At 47.4% G+C, this 24,317-nt stretch overlaps 7 protein-coding genes across 7 annotated transcripts; 3 read left to right on the top strand and 4 right to left on the bottom strand.

Annotated features, from left to right (window-relative positions):
• Positions 1–3,627: 3,627 nt before the first annotated feature.
• Positions 3,628–4,626, bottom strand: K444DRAFT_645780 (glycosyltransferase family 32 protein; the record flags this gene model as incomplete). The annotated part of the gene is made up of 4 exons (XM_024885122.1): positions 3,628–3,811; positions 3,867–4,106; positions 4,195–4,267; positions 4,311–4,626. 4 exons carry the CDS (start codon positions 4,624–4,626, stop codon positions 3,628–3,630), a joined length of 813 nt encoding a protein of 270 aa, XP_024731778.1.
• Positions 4,627–7,878: 3,252 nt separating this feature from the next.
• K444DRAFT_696070 (uncharacterized protein) lies at positions 7,879–8,749 on the top strand (the record flags this gene model as incomplete). Its single annotated transcript, XM_024887901.1, has 1 exon — positions 7,879–8,749. The coding sequence occupies exon 1, from the start codon at positions 7,946–7,948 to the stop codon at positions 8,747–8,749; it is 804 nt and encodes a 267-aa protein (XP_024731777.1). The 5' UTR covers positions 7,879–7,945.
• Positions 8,750–9,018: 269 nt separating this feature from the next.
• Positions 9,019–11,326, bottom strand: K444DRAFT_655118 (MFS general substrate transporter). Its single transcript, XM_024885992.1, has 6 exons — positions 11,081–11,326; positions 10,700–10,918; positions 10,527–10,650; positions 10,360–10,476; positions 10,238–10,310; positions 9,019–10,102 (listed from the first exon to the last, which is right to left on the bottom strand). Exons 1-6 carry the CDS (start codon positions 11,201–11,203, stop codon positions 9,151–9,153), a joined length of 1,608 nt encoding a protein of 535 aa, XP_024731776.1. The 5' UTR covers positions 11,204–11,326; the 3' UTR covers positions 9,019–9,150.
• A 2,403-nt stretch (positions 11,327–13,729) lies between these two features.
• On the top strand, positions 13,730–15,016 carry K444DRAFT_645778 (uncharacterized protein; the record flags this gene model as incomplete). The annotated part of the gene is made up of 4 exons (XM_024885121.1): positions 13,730–13,859; positions 13,935–14,591; positions 14,644–14,871; positions 14,934–15,016. The coding sequence occupies 4 exons, from the start codon at positions 13,730–13,732 to the stop codon at positions 15,014–15,016; spliced, it is 1,098 nt and encodes a 365-aa protein (XP_024731775.1).
• On the bottom strand, positions 14,879–17,196 carry K444DRAFT_696045 (multicopper oxidase; the record flags this gene model as incomplete). Its single annotated transcript, XM_024887900.1, has 5 exons — positions 14,879–15,335; positions 15,389–15,973; positions 16,026–16,252; positions 16,302–16,796; positions 16,843–17,196. The coding sequence occupies 5 exons, from the start codon at positions 17,194–17,196 to the stop codon at positions 15,239–15,241; spliced, it is 1,758 nt and encodes a 585-aa protein (XP_024731774.1). The 3' UTR covers positions 14,879–15,238.
• A 1,148-nt stretch (positions 17,197–18,344) lies between these two features.
• On the top strand, positions 18,345–19,619 carry K444DRAFT_538608 (iron permease FTR1 family protein; the record flags this gene model as incomplete). Its single annotated transcript, XM_024875555.1, has 4 exons — positions 18,345–18,500; positions 18,556–19,001; positions 19,051–19,257; positions 19,310–19,619. The coding sequence occupies 4 exons, from the start codon at positions 18,345–18,347 to the stop codon at positions 19,617–19,619; spliced, it is 1,119 nt and encodes a 372-aa protein (XP_024731773.1).
• A 3,118-nt stretch (positions 19,620–22,737) lies between these two features.
• Positions 22,738–24,171, bottom strand: K444DRAFT_617330 (uncharacterized protein). The gene is made up of 3 exons (XM_024881102.1): positions 24,006–24,171; positions 22,950–23,891; positions 22,738–22,848 (listed from the first exon to the last, which is right to left on the bottom strand). The coding sequence occupies exons 1-2, from the start codon at positions 24,015–24,017 to the stop codon at positions 23,070–23,072; spliced, it is 834 nt and encodes a 277-aa protein (XP_024731772.1). The 5' UTR covers positions 24,018–24,171; the 3' UTR covers positions 22,738–22,848; positions 22,950–23,069.
• Positions 24,172–24,317: the final 146 nt, after the last annotated feature.

The raw sequence follows: 24,317 nt of genomic DNA, 5'->3' as shown, positions 1-24,317 counted from the left end.
AATATTATTAGTAATTAAATTTTTAATAATATTTCAAATTATACAAGTATTATATTTATTAATAAAAACTAGTTATTTTAGCTTTTATATAAATATTAGAACTATTTAAATTTATATTAATAAAATAAATATATATATAATACTTTTTTATATTAAAAAGAAATCTTTATAATTTATGTTTTTAATAATTTAAAAAAGAGTATTAAAATTATTATTTAATATTTCAAAAGTTATTAAAAGAAAAGAAAAGAAAAGAAGAAAAAGATAATATTATATTATAATAATAAATAAACTTGCTTTCTTAAGAAGAGATTTCTTAGTAAAATTAAAAGCAATTCTATTTTACTAACTTTTTGAGATAGCTTTTATTTCAAGGAATGATTTTAAAACCCCCGAATTAAGATACGAATTATATCTTTTTAGAAAGTCCAATTTTAGAAGCACTTACTGTACGGAGGACGCGGCCATAAGTCTTGCAACTACTAGGTCAGCGCCACTTTTCGCTTAAGTGGTAGGGGCGTTGCACGGCAACCAGAGGACGCTGTAATTACAGGGCTCTATAGGCTTTCGAGAACCAAAAGATAGCATACAGGCCCTATAAATATCGCTAAACTTGCTATTTCTCCAGGCTATCAAGCCCCCAGTGTCGTTGCTAGGTCAGCGGCTTGTGGCGTCCTAAGGCTTGGCGCTCACCCTTGCCGGTTGCAAGACTTATGGCCGCGTCCTCCGTACTTTGACCGCAGTCAAAATGCAGAGTTCTCTGTCTAGAAAGGCTTCTCGCAGGCAATTCCCCACTGCAACATTATAGATAAGACCATTCTTGAAGAATTTTGTTGCATGTCGCACTCGGAGATCAGGGAAAAGTGGTCTGATGCTTGCAGCCCAACGGCGGCTTCCCTATCCAATAGGCTGCACTATCCCCCGCAATCGCCCTCTTGCGATCGCAACAAAACTTGAAATGTGTTGGGAAAAGATGTTGATTGGAGGAACATAGATAGTGTCGGTAAGGAGGAGGTCTCCTATAATTTTGCAGACGTGCAACAGAACTTGTAGTCTCATGACTATTTACGGGGAAAGCGCACGAAGTAAAGCGCACCCAATTGGTGCAACAGTAGGGGGTGTTCAACCAGCTCTTGCCCCACCACCCTCCCTCAATCAAGGTTGTAAGGCAAACCGCAAGAAAATATTGAGGCAGTCCTACTTTAAAGCAAAATACAATAAAGATCTCTTGTCTTTTAATACCCTGTGGTTGTCCTTGGTAGCCCTTGCCTCCTACACCCCTCTTGGCATTCTTACACTCGTGCTTCAGCTGGTTCACCGTCGTAACTTTGTTATAACACGAACTGAGCCAAAGGATAAAACGAGGAGTAAAAATAGAGAGCGAGGCTAGAAGTATGCGCGGACTTTAATATTTAAACCCTAAGGCACTAATACATTTGGTATCACTTCTCACCAACACCCTGGCAACTTTACCTCGGACGTTAGCCTCATGCTTCTTAGCCCTACCGAGCGCCGGCACTATGTGATAACAGATCAAGTTTCTTGTCTATGACCTATTCCGCTCCCGATTCTAAGCCTTCTTTCTAATAATATCCGTTCACTTCACGTCCTTCTCCAGTCTATTTATAGAGCTTCTCGCACGACTCCTCCGTTCTCTCACCGGCGCCGACCTCTACTAAGAGCCCCCTCTCCCGATATTTACGAGTGATCCCCTTATTCTCTTACACATCCTCCTCGCATCATTTCTCCCTGTTGAATGATTCAAGTCTCAATTTCGCTGATTTCAGATGATTTATCCTGCCGAGCGGAGATGGAAACGTGAGGAAAGCAGTTGGCGAAAAGAAGCGATAAGGTTAAGGGAGTGCCCATACTTCGCTTCCGTCTGCCTTCTCAACCTCATCCAGCACATTTTGTGACGGTCTTCCTTGCCGACTGCTTGAAAGCATAGAGACAACTTCTCCCGCCACGAGTCTAACGCCTTCCATCCCGATTCCCAATCCACCCATGGTGGCAGATTCCGCTCTTTCAATCAAACCTCGTATCCCTCGACGAAGAACTCATCCGGTCCCTCCGCAAAAGCGAGTTGCGACGCTACTCCCTCGCACTCCAATTCTACGTATAAGTACGGCACTGCCACCAAACGCGCTACCTGCTCCAGGCATACCAATACCTCCTACAAGCTTCTCCGTTTCATCAGCTTCCCCCCTCCCCTCCTACGACTACCTCTCGGAATAAGACACAACGTTCGCGCCTGCCCGCTTCAGGGTCCCTTCCTAGACCAGCACTTCCGCAAGCCTCACCCACGCCAACTGCAATAACCCCTTTCATTCCGTCAATCCTTCCAGCCCACCTTCGTCCTTGTCTGCAGACAGCTCAATAGCTAGGCTATTCCAATCTTCTATGGCTCAGCGGACCGGACGCTAAATATCACGATCAACTACAAACCGTGGATATATTCGGGAGAGTGGTCTTCTCCGAGAATATCACAAGCGGTAAGATCGCCGATAAGGCACGTACGGCTGACCAGTTTCTTCGGCACAGAGAAGAAGAAGAATAAACCGTCCGTGACGGAAGCAGAGGGATGATTGGTGGTGGTGAAGGGGGAGGCGGTTTGGTGGTCCAAGGGCGAGGATACAAACGCTGATGGTTGATTGGAGGGTGCCACGGTTGACGCTTATGTGGGAACGGAAGAGGGAAGTGCTGGGGGTGCTGGGGGTGCTGAGGGTGTTGAGGGTGCTGAGGGTGTTGAGGCCGAGCGTTGTGAAGGTAGGGGAGATTAATTGGGGGTTGCAGTATCCGGGCAGAGGGTATAAATTTCGGACATAGTACTCGATGCAGCTGCAGATGGATTGAGAGGAAGAGCATGTATGGGATAGCGCCAAAACGTGTGGAGAGGATGTAAGTAATTCTGTGTCATACAGTTTAGTACATATCTTCCAGCAGATGCGCACCACTTCAAGAATTCCTGACAGATCTTAGGATATGGAATAAAGTACCTGATCCTGGGTGATCCAGAGGCAAGCCCTGCACATGTTTTGTTCCCCCCTATCTGGAGACGATATTACCAAACCCTCTCATAATTGAGATTATAAATTTTACTTTCAGAGGGCTCTTCAAGGAAACGACCAGGGCATGGGCAAGGAGAAGTATGAATAGCAAGCCGCCAGGCTCGACTCCAGTTGAAAAGACATCTCTTCACTTGACTAGCTCCCTTTGGGTTCAGTCACAGCCATTTTGGGAATATACCTCCAAGGAACGTTTTGCTATTTCCAAAAGACTGACATGAGAAAGTGCCGTAAAAGAAGACAAACTGAATTATGTGGTGCATGTTTAGAATCCTTGACGAGAAACGAACCAAAGAGTCCCCCAGCAAGTCGGTTCGTAAAGCTGAGACGTCCACCACGTTGTCTAATATGGCAGAGACTGTATTTCAATAAGCAGATTGCTAATATGGGCAGTGATGGGATCATATTTCGTGTCCTAGACTCATGCTATGCTGAACGCTCTGTGCTATACACACTTAATAGACACCTCCTCGAGTTTCATACCAATTCTCCTCCTGATTAGTGCATGACTTCCTTTGACATAAAGACCCATGGTCATCAATATTCCAATGCGCGCAAAAATTCATAATAGACGAGATCCAGGCTTCCCTACAGAAACAATCAAAAATGCGTCAAAAGAATGCCATAATGATGCGCCGAGATGATGAAATAAAGGCGCCATAACATCGCCGTTTAGAGTGTGCAAGTTGGGATTTTCTTTTATCCCCGAAAGGATGTGAAGTCCCTTTCGGAGTGCACGGATAGTCCTATTTTGTTCTATGGGTCGACTCGTTTATTGATAGCTATAAAGAGGGAGTATACAAGGCATAATGGAACCCGCCACTAAACATAGCAGTCGGATATGGTAATCCAAACCATCTCCAGTAGTACACAGCCAGATTGCGTACTAACTCTCCAAGAAAGGGATGGCACTTACTAGCTATCACAAATCCGTTGGAAAACTCAACCGGATGGGCTGCTGGCGCAGCGAAATTGGAGCCGCGCAGTGGGCCAAATGAGCGCCTGTAGTCGAGATCCTTGTTCAGGACCACACCGTGGTTTCTATGTTAGGATGTCTGGACAAGGAAGGCGAGTGGGTGAGATAAATGCCTTCATACTCCCACAAAACAAGATATCTCAGCGCATCGACTCTCGGATCGGATACTTGTATCCGTCCCACAAACCCTTCAACAGTGAGAACCGATCATTCACAAATGCTGCCGCTTTGTCGTCGGTTCATAGACGCGCTTCCCATCCGAGTGATACGCCAGACAATTGTCTCTCGCCGTTGGCCAGTCTGCTTGTTCGGAGGCTGGATAATAACCCAGAGAAACGCGATCAGGACTGGGGGTACGAGGTCAGGATAATCTGGAAGAGAAGTCACCTGTCTGGCTGAGAAATTGGCCAAGGCGAGGCCGAAGCCATCGAGCTGTCGAGAGATGAGAAACGAAGATGCCCTCAAATTCCACATGACTGGGAAAGAAAAGATAGTGAGAGTAACTGTGATCGGGGACCTCAGCCAAAAAAGGACTAGAAATATGATAGCAAGAACCGCACAGAGGCTTTTTCCAGAAGGATGCATGGCACCTATGGTGCCATTTGGAGAAGAAGAATCGTTGCTTGCGGAGATGCAGTTGTGGGGGATTTTCGATCAACTCAGATCGAAAGTCAAGTAATCTGCTCGGAACCAGCGGAGGAAGAAGGTTGCGAACGAGTGGTGAACAACAAGCTGGCGCTGACTCACTCCGCCCCTGAAACTATTCGTATGGCAAATGCTCAACGCTCCCAAGGCCCAGCAAGATGGTGCTGGTGACATTCCGAGCGACCACATGGGTGAGAAGATCAACACGCGATTGCTACGCTGCAATATCATAGCAGGATGAGATCCAGACATCGGAGGGCATATCATCATCTCGAGGCCGGGTGGGTGCACTGCTGTGGCCTGAGTAAAACAGAATTTCTCGAACACGACGACCTTTAAAATGTTTCGACATGATCATACGGCGAGGAAAAGCTAAATTAATTAAAGTTAAGCGTTGATCGGTGGAGTTAGCGTGATGTGATGTCGTACAGGCGACGCTAGGGAAGAAACTCCAAGAAATGTGAAAATGGACGAAATCGCAAAATTAATACGGAGTAAAACATCGGGAATTAAATAATTATTGATATGCACTGGAATTACGGTTAATAGTATCGATATTTACATGCTAATGAATGATTATGATACTACATTCCATGATTAATATATATATGGTTGTAGTGCCATGCGATCATTAATTTATCGTGATTTCGAATATAAAATATGACTAATTTAATGTTGGCGTTCTTAAATTAAACCGTATGTCGGCATGTTTGTGTGCGACTGCACGGCCAATCAAGGGCCTCAGCCCGTCAAGCTTTTTGCCTGGGGCGGTGGAGCACGCTTTGGTGGCCAGGCTCTTATCAATTTCGTGACTGAACATAGGGGACGTCTCTTTCAACTTGGCTCGCGTTTTGGCCGTTGCAAACATGTTGATATCAGGGGAGGACTTGTGTTTTAAACTTGGCAAGTCACATTCTGATACCTGCTGGGAAGGTGGCGTCCAGAAAGACCTTGATGTGTCCGTCAGCGACCATTTGCCTACACCGCCCCCACCATCCGATACTACTCCAAACCACGGACTCAAAAACCTCCGACGCCAACCAACACAAGCCAATGTACGATGCGACCTAACCAATCCGACGTGCCAGCGAATCGAATCACGCTCCTTTAATATTCACATGCCCTATACAGACGCCGTACGAACAGCATGCACTTGGATCTAAGTCGCCGATGAGAACGAGGTCGCGTACTCTCTGTGTTCCGTCAGCTTTGGAGAGGGTGGAAATGTGAAGGTAGACATACATTTGTACAAGGAACGGGCGTAGTTGTGATCAGAGAGATTGTACTTATGAAAATCATGGCTAGCGCCAATGTCGAAGAGGTCGAGAACTGCATCTTGAGCCTTATTTTCGTCCGGCAGGGGTTGAGTTCAGATGAACTCAAATCACTCTCGAAAATGGGGAACGGGTTTTGTATCTATGTTTACGGCGTGAAGGGATGAAATGTCCCTCTTCGTTTCGAGTCTGTGTTGGGACTGAAGCCGGAAGCATTTGCTTCAAAACACTTCTACAATATGCCACGCACAGATCAGATCTCTTCAAATTCCACCTTGATTGTTATTGTTGCAGTAGACTGGGATAGGAAGGGGGAAAGAGATAGATTAAGGGCGATAGAGCCAGTGATATGTCATGGGGGCAAAGGGTGAAAGTAAAGAGAACATCTTCACGGTATGGCTTGCGATGAAGTCGGAAGGATATGGGCTGGAGAGTAGCTTTGGTCCAGTTTGGTGTGCAAGTAGTTGTGGCCCAGGCTAGTTTTGGTCTGGATCCTGTATCTAGCCCATGTTTTCCAATTTCTCACATGGATATTAGTTTTGCAAATGGTTGGGTAAAAAAAAGGACTGTGATCGCAAAACTAGATCACCGTCCTTTTTTTTATCCAACCATTTGACAGCTGATATTAAGTAGGGCATTCTGGCGCGGTCGTCGAAGATCTTGTAATCAGATCACAAGATTAAAAATGTGGCTTTGGCGTAGCCTCAGCGAATAGGGTCTGGTCCGGCCGCAAGCACATCTTTTATCCAATTGAGTTAAAAATCTCGATCGAATAAGGGAGATGACTGACCAAGAAGCAGTCAAATCTCTGGCTTTTCCCCCTCCAGCCCGGCAACTGCTTCGGATGTGGGACGTGCATTTCAAATTGCGGACATTTCTAAGTCTGGAGTGAAACGAGCAGTTTGAAGTCGGCTTCGTCCCTGCGGAAAAGAATGATCAAGCAACTGAAAGACAATGAATGCTTGTACGACTTCAAGATAGTTCTCGCCACATTTCTCGCAATTTCCTTGGTAGCTTCTGATAGGGAAGTCGAAAATTTTGATTACACGTCCCATGCGAAATCGCTGTCACTGCCAAGAATTGCCACGACACCCTCCGTCACTAAATTTAGAAAATCAGTACTGTGCTATCAAAGTAACGACCTGAGACGGATCATGACCATAAGATTTAGCTTTCCGGTTATGCACTTCCCAAATCTAGAATATATCCTACACTATCCAATCCCTCTTCCGTGCGTGTTCGTGGATGTTTCTCGGAGCGAATTGGATAGTAGCAAGGGATGGAGATGCGCGAAGTATTTGATGCTGACCTAACCTGATACTTCGATATCAGACACTTTATCTTCCGTAGCGCCCAGGAGACTTCCACCTTTAATCCAAAGTCAAGTTAAATTCGACGGCGGGCCAGTAGGGGTTTAACGACGACCCCTGATCGCGTAGCTACATACTCGGAAAATGGCCTCGCAGCCCGTGCAACCAACCTATCCCCCCACGCTAGATTCATTTACCCAAACCTGAACCCAGGAGCATGTCACTCTGAATGTCACCGATCGCCGATAGTAGTGTCTCTGCTGCTTCTCTCAACCAAAGTCAGAGAAATGACATGGACATGGACCTTGACCTTTTCGAAGGAATGGCTTCTCCTTCAACATTATAAACATGGTGCAGTCATACAGCTAGCAGAGTTCAATAGGCGGCTCACCGCGGCGCCAAACAGATTCTTCTCATACACAACTACTTCTCACCTCTCATCTGATACATCGCCTGATCTAATTCTTTTAGACAAAGCGCGCCTCGGACAGGTCTTGGTTTCCGTTCAGAAGTGCATTGCATCCGCATACTAGACATAAAAGGCGAAGTTTTGTTTGCCTAACTCTATTAAGCTGTGCTAATACCACATAGAGTCACATGTTTCAAGCTTGGATCCTCCACCGGAAGATCTCCCCTACTGCGACAATATAATTGTCGACATTCTGATTTTCAGAGATGAAGCTCCCACTGCCACTCACCCTTGTCTTCTCTCTCCACCTTCTAAACGCTTCGCCAATCCCCAACAAATATAGAAACACCCTCTCAGCAGACTACCACTTTTGCTACTCTGCAGCATACCAGCCCGGCCAGCGCGTTGCTTTCACCTCCACACCCAAGACCCCCCCTCAAACGCTCTCAAACGCGCACTTCCCCTCTCACCAAACCTTCAGTCCTTCCTCTTCCGCCTCCGCGCATCAAGCAGCCGAACAAGCCTTCAATAACGCACCAATAACGCCTTCAAAGCGCCTCGAGCGACGCCAAGCTCTCTCTGCCGAAGTCCCCCTAGAATCGTCCTACCTGCTCTCGCTCGCCAACACTCCCACTATCCTCGAACAGCAGGATCGCTTTCCTAAAGTGATCTCCGCCACCAACACTTTGGCTGCAAAAGCAACAAGTGCATTACCTTATTTACGGAAAGAGGACGCAAAGAAATACTGGGAGACCTTGCCCCACGGATCCACATCTGGTGAACATGAGGGGTACGACGAAATTGTTGCGGGTGATAAGATAGCTGCGCTTGGAAGTACGAGGATATGCGCAGATGGTTTCGCGATCGAAGGCTTTTACTCCAGAGAGCCGACAAAGACCTATGATGATATACTGGTTGTTGGTATTTTGGTACTGTTTTTGGTAGCCGTGGTCGCATGGGACGCTGCGGAAATAATTGGTGATGTGTTCGTTCCACTTACCTTCCGCCTTCTCTTCATTTCAAATAGAGCTGACAATATGTGCGTTCATAAGTTTTGTGGCATACGGTAGAAGACGCCTCTGCGGCATCGTCTACTCCGAAGGTGACAAGACAGCCGCGTCGATCAAGAAAGCTTTCTTTTACATCAGGCCCCCGGGCCTCGATCTGGGTTTGCGGTCGGTGGTCGTAGGGATGGATCGGAAATGGGGCATTCGGCCTAAAGCATAGGCTAAGGTCTCCGTTGCTAGTCTAAATTGATCCTCCATTTACTGCCTTGTCTTAACCTCGCGGCAACAGCTTGCAAATGATGATGACGGACTAGGCCGGAAGATTCAGGGGTACGAGATGTGCAAAACCCGCTGAAAACCTCTATACCTGCTTGAATTCAGGTATACGACAAAGGGACAACCGCTATTCACACTACAGCGAATATTTGCAGCGGTGGAGTAAGCATACTACGTCCAAATTCCAGCTACTTTCCAGACGCCACCTCCGCGTTCTCTACATTATCAATCCTCTTCTCTCCCCCAGCTTTCAACCTTTCCCTCCTCTCCCATCTCCACCCCTCTCCATAAAACCACTCCAAAGCCAGCAACGGACTTGCCCCCGCCGTCACCACCGCGAACCCCAAAAAAGCAAACCCAGCGCCAACCCCGTTAATAACAATCTGCACAACAGCAACACCAGCCGCACCCACAGTACAGCGCATCAAATTATTAACCGCAGTCGCAGAAGCCGACGCTCCAGGATACAAGTCAATAACTAGTGCACTATTGAGCGAGAAGACAGCTGTGGCTGTGTAAGCAATGAAGAATTGGAGGATCAAAGGAAGAGCGATGAGATTCAGGTTGAGTGAGAAGCCATATCCCGCAGTTGCTAGGATAAAGATCAAGACGATCCACCAGATATTCCTCAACCTAGATTTTTCGATCGGGAAATCGACCAGGTCTTTCTTGTTTAACTTCGTGTCTTCCGGGATACCTCTAGACGTGCGGTACTGCAATTCGATGACTCGGTAATCGTTATCCATGAGATACCCCGTCAAGTAGGAGCCAGTGACGCAGCCAGCGCCGTTGGGTAAGAAGGCCAGACCGATTTGGAGGTCGTTGAGATGGAAGCGAGATTGGAAGAGGGAAGTTGTACTGGATGTTACCATGCTCCATACAGTATAGACGATGCTGCCGAAGAACGGGGTGATAAAGACGTCTTTTTCGAAGAGGGATTTCAATGGTGCGACGATGCACGAAAGAGTGAGCTTCTTTTTAGGAGTGGAATCACGGTCTATTAAAGCATCGGATGGTGGGGAGAACGTGTAGATGAGCGGTCGATGGATGCCGGCTAGGCGCAAGGTGCCATTCCCGGCGACGGACCGCAGGGTTTCGGGGAGAAGGGAAAGGATTAACAGAAGGGTGATAGAGCCGAGGCTGAAGAGGAACCAGAATATCGAGCGGAAACCAAAAAATTGTGTGATAATCCCACCGAAGACAGGACCAATTGATTGACCCATCATTCAAAAAATGAATTAGTGACAACTCGTGCCTGAAGTAGAAAGTGGCTACTCACTACCACCAAAGACACCGATAAGGCCTCCACGCTCCCGAGCAGTTGTGATGTCTCCAATCACCCCAGCACCTAAACGCTCTTAGCAGTCTAGTCTCGAAGAAGAGGTAGACCAGCCCACCAACAGAGATTGTGGCAGCACTCCCAGCTGCTTGGATGCCTCGAAAGACCATCAATGCTGCAAAGCTATTGCTGAATCCTAGCCCAATGTTTGCGAGGAGGTACACAGCGAACGTACCTATGACTACGTCAATCCCATCCTAAACAACTCTTGTAAAGATTACTAACCGATGAACGTGATGCGCCTCCCTTGAGTGTCTGATAAAGGGCCCCAAAATGATGGAGCAAGCCCTTGGACTACCATATAAACCGTGATAGTAAGACTGATGAGTGATATGCTGGTTTTGAGATCCTGGACGTGTTAAGCAGTTGTTCAATCATCAGTAGATATTTGGACGTACCGTAGCGATCTGGCCGAGGGCAGGGAAGTATATGTTGCTCGAGAGTGGAGAGAATAGGCCAGCAAGGGAAACGATGTAGACTAGCTGCTTCTTCTTTGCAAGAGTGAATACGTGGTACGGTGGCTCAGATAGTGCTTTGTCTAGGCTGTACGAACTGCTCGCCGATGATCTGATACAGTCTGGCCGGGGGCCTGTGTCTTCCAGGTCTTCGTCATCTCGCTCCGCTATTCGTTGTGACCGACTGCCCCGAGGACTCTCGAAGTTGTTGAAATCGGCGAAGACTAGAATGCTTTGCCTGCTCCACGCCCTCGACGGAATACGAGACTTTCGTGCCATGACCCATCCATTATAAAAACTGGTCCTGATATCTTGAGGTCGCACCTGCTCTTGGTCTTGGGCGAAGGTTATCCGAGAAATCGATGTTGGCTCATCGAGGGGTTCATTGGTCAATGATGAGAGGGTCGCAGCATGAGAAGCTGGAGGCGGTCGAGGCACGAATCCCATGGCCGACGATGGGAGTGAGTCCTAAGATGACAGCGAGCGGCTAAAAGATAAGCCAACGATTGGATTCCGAGACGTAAAAATGCTTTTAATGATTTGAGTCCCCCGGCGTGCTCTGCAGAACTGCAAGGCCTTGGAGGTTGGGATGATATAAGAACAAGAAAGGTTTTCAAATGTTGAGCGCCCCGGATGATACAATGAAGAGTCGGTACCACTGGGTTCAACGTTTCAACTGCACTGAAATGTTAGGATCACGGATCGACGGGAAGAGATAAAATTAGAAGCGAGAGAGTTCGCACAATAGCTGTCATAGAAGAGCACATTCCAGCGAAAGCGAGACCCACCATTGGAGACATGGGCGATTTTCGCGGCCCTCAAGTTTGAGGTTCAAGAATAATATCGCTGACATTCTGACGTCCCAGGACCCACGTACCTTAGCTATTGAGGGGGGAGGGGCTCCAATGAAAGGGGACTAATGACAGTTTAAGCTGGTGAAGATACTCTTTCGTACAAGGTGAAGAGGCCTGCCTACACTCTCAGGAAAGGCATTATGCTTGGAGGAACACCTGTCACTTGACGCAGTGGTTTGATGTGGTCCGGGAGTTTGCTCGCCGTGTAGCCCCTGCACGAGAAACGTGGTGGTTCTGGTGCTCTGAGGCTCTTGGCTTAGAGATGTTTAGGAACGATATAAGAACGACACGCTGCATCCCCTAGGAGTGACATCGCGGTCGCTGTTCTATGGGCTGCTCAAACCATTTGCGCTTTTCATCGTCGTTCCGTTGACGCGGAGACGCCTTGGCGCCAAGAAACGGGTCCCGAGCTAAACGAGTCAGCGCTTTCTCCGCGCTTCGATGAAGCTTGAAACGAAACTTGAGTTGCTTTCCGCCAAAATCTGATACCTGAACGTACAGGACTGCCCAGGGCCAGTGTGTCAAATGATTAGGTCTGATTTGATTAGACCCCCCTACTCAAATCAAATCAAGTCAAAATCAAGCTAATCAAATCATACTTAATTATAATCAAAGATAATCAAAGATAATTAATTAGATTTATCACGTGATTACGCACATGACTCTGGAGCTTCAGAAGCCGAGATAAGGCTAAAATAAGGTCTGGGCTAGCCGTATTCGGTATTGCTAAAGGCGCTCTTTACTAAACCAGGTCTAGCGCTAATTAGTAAGCGAAGCCAAAGGCGCTAGAACCTCCTTGATTTCCAGTGTTACAGTAGTAGTAAAGAGCTTGAATTGAGCTAAAGGCTATCTGCCAGGCTAAGGAAGCACTGGCCACATGCTAAGTCACGTGCAACAGCACCACGTGACTGGTACCACATAACAAAAACTAGTTTGTTATTTTAGATTTAGACTAATTTTATACTCTTATATATGCTTTATAAATTTTATTTATATTTTATTAATATAGCTATTAGTTATTTAATAATTTTTAGAAATGCCTAAGAATATATATTTTTATGTTATTATATAATAATTATAATTAATTATAATAAAAATCAAGCTAATTAAATTATACTTAATCATAATTAATTATAATTAATTCTAATTAATTAGCCTTGATTATTTTTTGATATATTGCCCAGGGTAAAGGTATAAGGCACGTAATAGCAGGGTAATATACAAGTAGTCAAGGTAAGTAAGCTACGGAGTGACGCTTGCAAGTGTAACTAATTCCAAGAATTAATTCCAATAAAAGACTAATTAATACCCCTTTCTAAAGCTAGGAGCGTCTCCCTATATATTCCCTAGTACTTAGCCAAGCCTGCGAAGCACTTTACTTAACTAGGAAACACGATCCCATGCGATCCGTACGATTCCGATCGCCCGTACGATTCCGATCGCAAGCTTTACCTAAAATAGGAAACTAGATCCACGACATCTGACACCTGTCCATGCGCCATCACGTGTGCCCATTACAGAAGGCCGGAACTTGATGGGTCGCGCTAGCTCGGCAACGCACCTTGATTTTATTCCCACTCTCCGCGCCTCTGATCTTTTCCCGGACGTGAAAGGTTTGCATCATTCTTGATGTAAAATACTGCACTCTTCCTCAGCGAGGCTCAAGTCACAATTAATTCGGTTCCTTGTGGCCCAGGGTCTTCCAGCTATAATAAATGTGTTTCCAGGAGCGCGCACAATTCAGGTGTTTCCTTCCATTGATAAGTTGCTATCTTGAGGCTATTCCCGGCGCAAAGCTTCCCGAGTGCTCATTATGGTCCCGTGGCTTGTTTCAAGGCTGTTTCTCCTGCGATATCCAGACCCAGTGGTTAGAGGACCATGCATGTGGGATAATATCCGGATCTTGGCAGAGATATACAAGCTGACATCCCGTGCTTCCCATTGGTTCTTAGGCTACGATGTCAATTACGCCCTCAGGCTTGTCTTTCGTTGTAGATCAACCCGGATTTCCTTATAGACTCACACAGAGCTCTAGATTATTTGAACCTCTTTATTGTTGTGTTCTGTCTTAGCTAAGGTACTCACTCGTTCTCCATTTCGTTCCTCTCTCGCCGTAGGCATGGCTTTCTCCTCTCGATGGCCCGGAGCTGTCATTGTCCTCACTTGTTTTCTCCACCTGTCCAATGATGTTAAAGCACAGAACCAGACAGAGAAGTTGCCAAACTTTGGGGATACCGTTCAGATTTTTGGTGCTGTAAGTCACCTTTCTTTAAGCACCCTTGTACAAATCTTCTAACATGAACAGATGGAGAGAACAGATTAAGACTTTCAAGATGGCCTAGCACTAGATCTGTTCTCTCCCAAAAATCACACCCTCATTGTCAAACAAAACACCTCACCCCTCGGCGCACAATTCGTAACTGGCACCTCCGGAGAGCCTTTCGTCGCCCTATCCAACTACTCGTACATAATTCAGATGAACGAGACAGCTAATGACCTCATCGCCAAGATCGAGGTCCCATACGACCCGAGAATGCTTAATACCATGGGAATCCAAGAAGCTAACACCTACGTCGCGACCCTTGCACGTGACAAAAAGAGCTGGGTAGTCGATGATTCAACGCGGAATGTCCACCGGAGCGAGAACAATACGAGGATTATCAAAATGACCTCTCTCGACGGGGAGTACTTGCTCGTGGGGAGAAAAACTGTTGACACATCTAATATATTCGTTCAGTACGGCCAAGGGGCTACTCGCACCGTGGATGTAACAGGGGGAGCCGGCATCCAGGAAGCGGAGTTCGTTGATGGATTGCGGTTCTCTATACAGGCTGGCAAGGCCTTCACGATGAATGTAGACGTGAAGCAAGACATCGATCCTACGACCTTGCCAGCGAATACGCAGTCTTTGAATTCGTTTATGTGGATTGTAAATACAAGTGACCCAAGCACGAAAGTGGCAGCGCAGATGCTGGTACCGTGTAAGTCTTGTTTATAATAATAGTTTGATATTTTGGCTGATGATCGGTGAAGTCAATCGCAATATGCTAATTGCTCTGCGGCCAGCAGGGTCGTCACCATCAACAATGTTGACTGTTGCAAAGCGAGCAGTGAATGCGAGCAGTGGCCAGTTTACGCCTGTTAATAAAGATGCGCAAGTTGTCCGAGAGCTTCCCGAGGATAGGATACAACTTCCTGGCATGATGCAGCTAGATGGACAATACATCATCTTGGTCACTAATCCTAAGGCCGTTGGTGGCAGTAAGTACAGATTTAAGCTCACGTAATTTGTATAGATTGGGCTAACAATTATTCCTCACTAGGCCCTATGCAAACATCATCATCAACACCAAGAGCCAGTGGGAGCAAACCCGCCACCGCATCTCAGGCGAAGCAAACCTTATAATGATATCGAGCCAACTGGTGGAGCATCAAGGACATTCACAGCAGCAAACTCCGAAGCAGTCTAACCGGAGAGAGGGTAGGGCGAGAATATAAGGGGCCAGATGAAAGGAGAAATAATGACAGGCGAGGTGAAAAGAAGGCCGGTTCGGTGCAAGAGACATGGGATAGCATAGAACAAACGCAACGTCTTTTTGTACATTTGGAGTTTGAAGGCGTGGGAGTGCTATATATCTGCAAGACCATACCATGAGATCACAGCTATACTGGTGAATGCAGAGAGAATACTAAACCCAAGAGCAACCGCGCCCCGTGTCGTGAATCTAGATAATATTAGCAAGGCTAATCAATTACAAAAGTTGAGTCGCCAACTTACCCTTCAGGCAACGGACCAGGCGGCGCGTTCTGCCCAGTTAAATCAAGTAGATTGATTATGTTTCCAGCAGCATTACCCTTCACTGGCGTTCCATCAACCACGCAAGAGTCGTAGTGATCCTGTGGGATTGACAACGTCCTCTGTAACTCCAGCGGAGCTTCGACCATCGTAGCTATTAGGCCAGAATCCACGTGCCATTCGATGTGGCAATGAAAGAGCCATACGCCGGGATTATCGGCCTTGAATCGTAAAACAATGTTTCCATTAGGGTGGACTGCGAACGTGTCACGACGCATAGGAGCAGCTGGGAAATCGCTCACAGATACCAGGGCCGTCTCATTAAAATTTCCAGCATCTCTATCGGACCGCCAGACGGCTTGGAAGGCGTGGCCGTGTAGGTGGAAGGGATGCTTTCCTGGATCGTTGTTGTTGACCACGATCTCAATGACTTCATCTTTTCCGAGGACGAAAGAGTGGGTGTAGTCACCGTACACTTGGGTATTGGCTGCCGTTGCGCCAGCAGTCATGACGGTGTAGAGGGTTGGGACGATAGGAGGCGCATAAGAGATGTTGTTGAAAAACGCACTGGGGCTATTAGTATAGGTTTGCTGTGGGGAAGTAAAGGAAGGATGCTGACTAGTTGGCCCCGTCGCCGAGGTTGCTCATTACGACTTCAAGCGTTATAGATTGATCCGGATCGGGAAAGAGCGGCTCTTTGTCATATGGGACGAGAGTATAGTCGTCAAATTCTTGAAAACTATCTTCTAAGATAATTGCAGCATCTGGCAAGGGCTTGCTCTGGTCGTAGAGTAGCCACCCCGAGACGTTCCAATTTAAGCCCTCAGGTATTTTATCAAAAAGAGTCTATTTTCTGTTAGCAGACTGCTACATAAGAACCTTTGCAGAAACTTACAGTATCCATACTACTGACAAAAGGAAAATTGGAATTCGTGTCATTCTTGGCGGTTAATAGAAAGCTGCAGCGCTGAGCAGCAGTGAGGTAGATTCTTTCAGCGTTGGCTGGCTCGGTATAAATGCCATCAACTTCGATAATTGAGATATTGTGCTCTTCGAACCATATATACTGGCCAGCAAAAGCTCCCATGTTGACCATATGGAACAGGTAAGTCTTTCCGGCTTGAATAGGTACCTGAAGACCCTGAGTGTCGTTGAGCAGGGCGGCGTTAGGTACTGGTTCTGCGCCCTTTGGGTTTCGGCGATTTATGAAATGGGGGATGAGCGTCGCCATCTGGTCATGATACCAGTCTGAGACCGAAAGAACATACTCCTCATCGTACATGCCCTTGAAAGGAGAATCTGGATCGTCAACTATGAGAGGGGCGCGAAGACCGTCGGGATATTGGCCTTTGGCATGGGAGTGATACCAATAGGTACCCGGTTGATCAACCTTCTCAGTCAATGAAACGTTCCTAACAGAATCTCAGATAGCTCACAGTGAAGTTGTACTTGAACTTGACTCCTGGCGCAATCCCACATTGGGTCACATGATATGGACCGTCCATGTGCGTCGAACCATTCATATACAGGCCATGGAAATGGAGCGTTGTTGTCTGGTTGCCGAGACTATTCTCAACATTGACTATCACCGTGTCGCCTTTGGTGACTCTCATGATGGGCGGAGGCCATTGATTATTGATTCCAATCGTTGGCCTTACAAATGCGCCATCCGGGTTGGCGAGCACCCAAGTAATATTGAAATCATACGTTACGGTTGCTGCTTCTGCCAAGTGTGTAAATATGGGCAGGAGCATTGCCACAAGGGGGAGGCATGAAAGAGAGATGGCCATCGTGAGATTAGTGGCCGTTACGATGTGTTTTTGTCCGTTAAAGACAATTTACGTTGATGTAGGTTTCCGTTGGGGAAGCGGTGGTAGAGTATTCTGGATATTTAACTTAGATCGTGAGAGAGAGGAAGAGGAGATGATCCAACGAACTCGATGCCGCGGAGCAGCGAAGACCATCGCAAGGAGGCGGCTTGTATCTCAATAGGAGATCAGTGGAATGCTCAATCAGATAAGAAAACACAGATCATGAGGGTGTACAGGAAGTTAATAAAGTGTGGGTGGAAAAACCGCACCAATAAAGATGCGGCGAGCGCCATTTTGTCGGACCAAAACCACGCTCGGAGAGATGGAAGGCTTGCCAGGATTGGAGTACTCACTGGGTGTTAAGAATGGTTCCGCTCTCGGCTTTGGTCGCGACAGAAGTGGAAGTTATCAGATGGGACTGGGGTTACTGCAGGGAGCGTCTCTGCATCTGATTATTTGAGGCTGGGCATTTGACGAAGGCGCCATTCAATTTACGTGGGGATGTCACCAGCGGACGCCACCAATGATGGCTTCCTTGTCAACCACTCATTCCATGCAAGAGCGTCACTCACCACCGGAGGGGTTGGTTGGGTGGGGCCTTCACACCGCACCGCTACTTTCGTGGGGAATTTCACTGAAGAAGGACATAAAAGTGGATGGTGAAATATCAGGCAGAGGTTTTCCCTCTTTCTAATAGTGATGGAGAGGGACTTTCGCAGGCGAGTGGCTTACTATGCTCAGCTGCCGGACGAGGTTGCTTCCCTCTCCTCGGCTTGGCCTCCATGTCCCATCAGGTCCTCATTTCAAGAGTTCCCGCAGGCTCTTCGTGCAGAGTTTCCGGTGGTCGGCCACTAACTTCCAAAAGTCCCGCACCGACGCACAGGCATTGGTGAAAAAAAGCACTTGGCATTGGCGGAAGAAGCCCTGGATGGCTGCCCTTATCGAATCCGTCCCACTGCATTATCAGATCCTTTTTTCAGCCCGCCCCTTCTCTGCGCACTTGGCCTCCATCCCTTTCCTGTTATAAGGGGGCATCCTCGCGTTTAGTGTTACATAACTCCTCCGCCGACAGATCTCTTCCAAAAAGTGTTAAATTTTACAAGTTTACTCATTCACGAACAGTTAACATGACTGTCAACGTGTACTCTGTCCCAGTTTTCTTTATTGTCTTTCGAGAGACACTTGAAGTTTCCATCATCGTCGCAGTCCTTCTTGCCTTCTTAAAACAGACTCTCAACGGCCCAAACCGTGATGTCGCCGTATACAGAAGACTGGTCCGACAAGTATGTGCCATCGTTAAGATTACATATTTCAATAGAAACCTGACCGATACTCCAGGTCTGGATGGGCGTAGCCATTGGGGTACTAATTAGTCTGATAATCGCCGGTGCCTTCATCGGCGTTTTCTACAAACTCGGCAGGAATCATTGGGCGCCCACCGAGTACTTCTGGGAAGGCTCCTTCGCCCTCCTCGCATCCATCATCATCACCATAATGGGCGCTGCTCTGCTCCGTATCTCCAAGATGCAGGAGAAGTGGCGGGTCAAGCTTGCAAAGGCCATGGAGGCAAAGGCCGTGACAGGCGGGAGCTCAGGGGGCAGGTTCAAGCGATGGTGCGAGAAGTATGCTATGTTTATTCTTCCTCTGGTCACGGTTCTCCGCGAAGGTATCGAGGCTGTTGTCTTTATTGCTGGTGTGTCATTCTCTGCCTCACCGACGTCGATACCACTCCCTGTCGTTATAGGGACCGTTGCTGGTAGTATTATCGGCTATATTATCTACAAGTAAGTCGATGTTGGGAGGCTCTTTTTGATGACTGCTAATGTCTAATAGGGGCGGTGCATCTGCAAAGCTCCAATACTTCTTGGTCATATCAACTTGCCTCCTATACCTCGTCGGTGCTGGCTTGTTCTCAAAAGCAGTTTGGTATTTCGAGGCCCAGAAATGGAATAACGAGGTCGGAGGGGACGCTGCAGAAGTGGGCGTGGGTGCGGGCTCGTACGATATCACGAAGAGCGTATGGCATTTAAACGTAAGCAGGTTCTCATCGCGTCATGAATGGTGCTTCTTTTGACTATCAACAGTACGGCAGCCCTTATATCAAGGGTGGCGGTGGCTGGGGTATTTTCAACGGCATTCTGGGGTGGCAGAATTCAGCTACATATGGATCGGTCATCTCATACAACATCTACTGGATCTTTATCATCGGTCTCTTCCTGTCGATGAGGTATAACGAGGTGAAGGGTCATTGGCCAATGATGGGCGGTAAGAAGGTCGCTGGCGAGACCCGGCCTCAAGACGTCGTAATCAACATCACGGCTTCTGACAGTACTGGAAGTGATATTGCAGACCACGAAACTAGAGCGAAGACTGTGGCAAAGGTTTGCACCATTGATCTGTGATCATTTTATCAAGTCAACGCAGGAGATTGCTGGTTCTGGGCCATGTTTGACGGCCTCCGCAGTCTTTATGGATAACTGGTCAGGGAGACACTCTTCAGTCCCAACAAACCAGCATGACCGAGTTTCTACCTAAAGACAGTCCAACTCTTGCGTGTAACCTGAAAAGTCCATGACAGCAGGTGCTGTCATATGCAAGGGGGCAAAAACCTCGTTGCGATGCACGGATGAGCAGGTCCAACTTTTCCAATTTAGCATGGACGCTCAATGCAGATGCGGATTCACGAGTTAATGTCCAAATCCATGGTCACATATATTCAGTATAGAGGATCCTTCGAGAAGTTAAGGAGAGCAAAGACTTACCCTTCAATGATGACATTCCTACTGATAGTTTCGTACTTTCCCATGCGATAGAAGAAACGCTGAATGAAATTGTCGGGATTCAACAGGTCATGGATAATACAAAGAAATCAAAAATAAAGCAACTGTGATCTTGGATAAGAGGAGCCAAATGTCGGGACCGTCCAACAGGCTCTGCGACGTGTAACAAGAACCGAGGCCGTCTTTCCTTCCAGTAGTACCACGCAGTGGAACAACACAATGCCGGGAATGGGGATGGAAATACAAGCACTTTATCTTTAGTGTAGTTATTGCACCGCCAGCTTTCCTGCTAAGAGATAGTGAAAACACAAAGTACCTAGAAAGCCCTAATCTTCGGTTTGTGGGAGCTCGGACAACGCACAAAAAGTGAATGGCCCGTGACCAACCAGTAATCGTGGTCGCCCTGGTTTGTCGCACATCGCAAAAAAGGGCCAGGCAGATCCTATTCATGCCTGCCTCAACCAAGGAAAAAATGTGTGGGGTAAAAAATGTTAAAGAAAGGAAATCGACGCGAGGTACCCGGGTAAACAACCTGGAAAGGGCAACGATTGTAGACGATTCTCATCGCATAATAGTAATCACGATGATACCTATTTTATATCTTTGAGCACAACTGAGATAATATGTAGCCCTGCTTCTTTTTGTCGCATGTCACTAGGGGAAGGCGTTTTCGTGCGACTGCTAATCGAAGGCTGTGGCGGAATGGATGTCCACAAAATGGTTCGTGGGTGTCTCGATTCAGTCAGGTCGAGCACAATGTCTTGCGATCCCGATAGTTGACGCGTGGTGCGAAGGGAAATCATGTATAACCTTAATGTACTAATGCCACAAATCAGGGTAATAAGTTTCTTTTTCCTCCTAATCGAGCGAGCCGCTTAATGGATGGAAAGGGCTGCAGCTCAAGTCACACTGGCAGCGAAGAATGAAAGTGGCTTGGTTGTCACGTGGAATAGTTAATAGTCAATAACTATGTTTTCTACGATATCCTTAGAGGTGACACCCCCGAAGACGGAGGTATGCTCCTACAGCAGATTACCATTATTACGATTCAAACTTCATCTATTGCAGAGTGGATACTGCTTGAACGCCCCTAGCCTCACGAAAGCATGACCTCGAACAATAGCCAACGATCCACACCGATTAGTCCAGAGTCGCTTACTCTCCTCGAGAGCCTTGACGACACGGCTGTGCTTCAAGACGGCTCGAATCTTCAGGATATATCTCGACCTGATCGGGGTCTCCGCTCAACTCCACAGCCCCCGGAACCTCCCAAAACAAAAGTCTCCGTAGCAGAACTTATTCACTAACCAATATCAATCAACGGAGTCCAGAGATCAGCGCGGCGCAAATACCCAGAGTCATTTCCGTGCCTCGGTATCTCTGACATTAGCCCAAATTCTAAGGCTCAGAGGAGCAATATCAGAGAGAGTTGCTCTGTCTCTTCTAACATCAGGCGAAGGCGAAAACGGAAGATCCCAGATATGGGCGCCGACGACGAGGATAGCGAGGATAGCACACACCCTCCCGCAAATAACATAGCACATAATAGGATCGAGAAACGATATCAAACAGATTTGAATATTGACATGGTTGGATTGCGCAACTGCGTGCCCAGTCGTCGCTCGTTAAAGGAGACGCTGGAAGCGAATGTGCCTTCAAAGAAAAAGACCTACAAGACTGGTCTCCCTTACGCAAACTGAGTAAGGTATAATAATAACTTGGCGTGTCTCTAAGGATATACTAATATGATCCAGGCCACTATTATCGCAACCTGAACTAAATACATTCATCAGCTAGAGAAGAGGAATGCAAGGCTGGCTAAGGAGAGAGACGCAGATCCGATTCGCATTGCCGTGTCCGAGAAGATACATTTGAAACGAGAGCTCGTCGTTCGATAGACCAACAGTTGCATATATATCAAGCCTACCGGATATTAATCCTACTGCTGGCGATGCGGTGCGCGATCTAGGATTTATCACCGTAATTCCACGGATCTCCCACATACCGATACACATATGACCGAAGTACGAGGAGATAGAGATGGTATAACGATGTTAGAGTCGACAATAGGTGGAGGTGTAGCTAATGGGCAGCTGAAGGAAATCGTTGTGATAGTGTAATTACGGATTTAGTCTATCTTGATGCAGATGAAGATCAAGAATTATCTTGATCATAATGAGTGCAGGAGTGTTTACCCCTTCTTATTGATAGAAGGCACGTCTGTCCGGTGCAAAAAGCTCCTCTGCCGCCTCTGCGTGCCCACTTGCCAATCGAAAATGCAACGCCGTTCGTTGATACCCGCCTTGTTCTGATATAGAGGCACCATGTTCTAGCAACAGACATATAGTCTCTCGATGGCCATACCGCGCCGCATGCAATAGGAGCGTTGAATCGAGAAGGCTTCGTAAAGAATGTCGGATCCCATTTGACTAACAAGACGTCTGACCTTCTTTGTATCCCCATCCACCGCAACCCGTGCAAGGACAATCTCATCATTGATCAAGAAAATTGACTCCCAGCATGAAAGGCAGCAGCTCGTGTCGAAACCAGACCTAGCAAACTTGGCCTCGTGTGCCATGGGCGGACACTCAGAGCGGAGCGTCGCCACCTCCCCACTGCGCCAACTTCGTAGAGAGATGTAGTAAGATTCGGCGAGCATACCGTCATCGACGTTCTTGCGGTGAAGACTACTGTTGGGTAATTGGGCAATGCTATCGCGATAGTCTCGAAGCAATGCGCTGCTGCAACCATCAGGATTCCCTTATCGATTTTGGGTAGAGTTCAGGAGGTAGATTTTGGGATGTTTTTCTCTTCTCAGCCGTCAGCTTAAGTGGGGTTATCCTGATCGACTCTTGATGAGGTTAGTTCGATGTTTGAGCGTTGAGGGCGCGAGCCGTCCCGTAGCAAGAAACTCATGACATTTCTTTAGTGGAAGTCGTAACTCTAACTCACTTCTCGACGCGCCAATTCAAACGTGGTAGTGCAGACTCATACACAGCACCCAAGCCACCCTCGTCCATGGCTGTTCCATATCCCTCGCCACAAACATCGGAACAATCATTGAGCATCAGGTCAATCATTAACCTTTGCGTCCTCGTCAGAGAGATGCCCCAAATCGGCCTCAACACCCTGTGGATCCGTGGCGAGGGCACAGATAGTAGTTCCACCTTCGCCGCCGTAGGCTGTTTGCCCCGGTTCCCTAAGTGAAGCTTCGAAATCGAACATTTGAGGGTCTTGTCTGGACAGATCGGAGGCTGCAATGGTATTGCTAGATGGCGCCACAGGTCCCAGTCTCTGCTGTTGTTGAATGTCGCAACCCGAATCATGAATGAAGATTTCCATACTCGCACAAGTCCCCGTGCTACTACGAGTTATGAGCTGATGTGATGATGACGTCGCTTGGGCTATTGTGTATATATCCTCATATTGTCTTCCGACGTGTTCATTTTGAGCGAGTCGAGTCAGCTCCCAGAGCGACGGCACGATATGGTCTCGGCTGTGGCCGTCGCTTTCCATCATCGTCGTTGGCACTTCAACATTTTGATATCCGTAATCATGTATGCCTGGGTAGAGTACATAATCTAGGAGATAGGCAGCTCCAACACTCCTGGGAGAGCCTGGTTGTCCCTCTTGTAATGGGTCCGGTCCAGTTGCCGAGCCAGATTTCAAGCACTCCTCAATGCTGTCATCTGCAACTCCATGTTCCGCTAACAGCGTCCGCAACCTCCTGTTCTCATCTGCTACCTTCCTCGCTACCACTTGGATCTCCGGTGAGGCCTCGATACCTTGTAATGCGCAGTGTCGCAATCTTCCTTCGAGTTCTTGGAGATATTCTCTCCTGCGAGCTCGGGAACGTCGTTGATTATCGCGGATGCGAGCCAGCTCTTCTTCGCGCTGTTACAAATCAGGGTATTAGTTACAAAGAAGAGCCACAAGAGTGCAGTATTACTAGAGAGTGATATATCTTCAATGCCCTCTCGGGCTGTGAGGAGAGAGTGAAGAGCTTACAGAGGCTGACATAGCGACGCGTCTGGTTTCACCCACAGAAAGAGGGCTACATCCACGACAGAAGGTAGGCTAGACAATGAATATGCTGTCCTTCGTCGCCTACCTGTGTCTGCATCCTCGAACATGAAGCAGATTAGTAGGTCGGAACCAGTGGGCTGTATAAAAATGCGACTCGGTAGTTGATGCCAAGTCCTGAGCGCGGCGCGCGTCAAATCAGCGGTGGCTTGGGGCAGGATTTTAGGCGGTAAAGGGTCAAAATACTCGAGTACTCGAGCATTTGAACACCAGAACACCAAAAAAACCCAAAACCAT

This window comes from Hyaloscypha bicolor (genome assembly GCF_002865645.1).
Source record: "Hyaloscypha bicolor E unplaced genomic scaffold K444scaffold_126, whole genome shotgun sequence".
Taxonomy (NCBI): Eukaryota; Fungi; Ascomycota; class Leotiomycetes; order Helotiales; family Hyaloscyphaceae; genus Hyaloscypha; species Hyaloscypha bicolor.
The sequence above is the reverse complement of the archived record's forward strand: the minus strand, read 5'-3'. Positions and strand labels throughout refer to the sequence as shown.

Coding starts and splice junctions, on each gene's coding strand:
- K444DRAFT_655118 (XM_024885992.1), bottom strand. CDS start 11,203: ATGGGATTCGTGCCTCGACCGCCTCCAGCTTCTCATGCTGCGACCCTC. Junction 10,919..11,080: donor TCGCCCAAGACCAAGAGCAG/GTGCGACCTCAA, acceptor CGAATAGCGGAG/CGAGATGACGAAGACCTGGA. Junction 10,477..10,526: donor GAGGCGCATCACGTTCATCG/GTTAGTAATCTT, acceptor ACGTAGTCATAG/GTACGTTCGCTGTGTACCTC.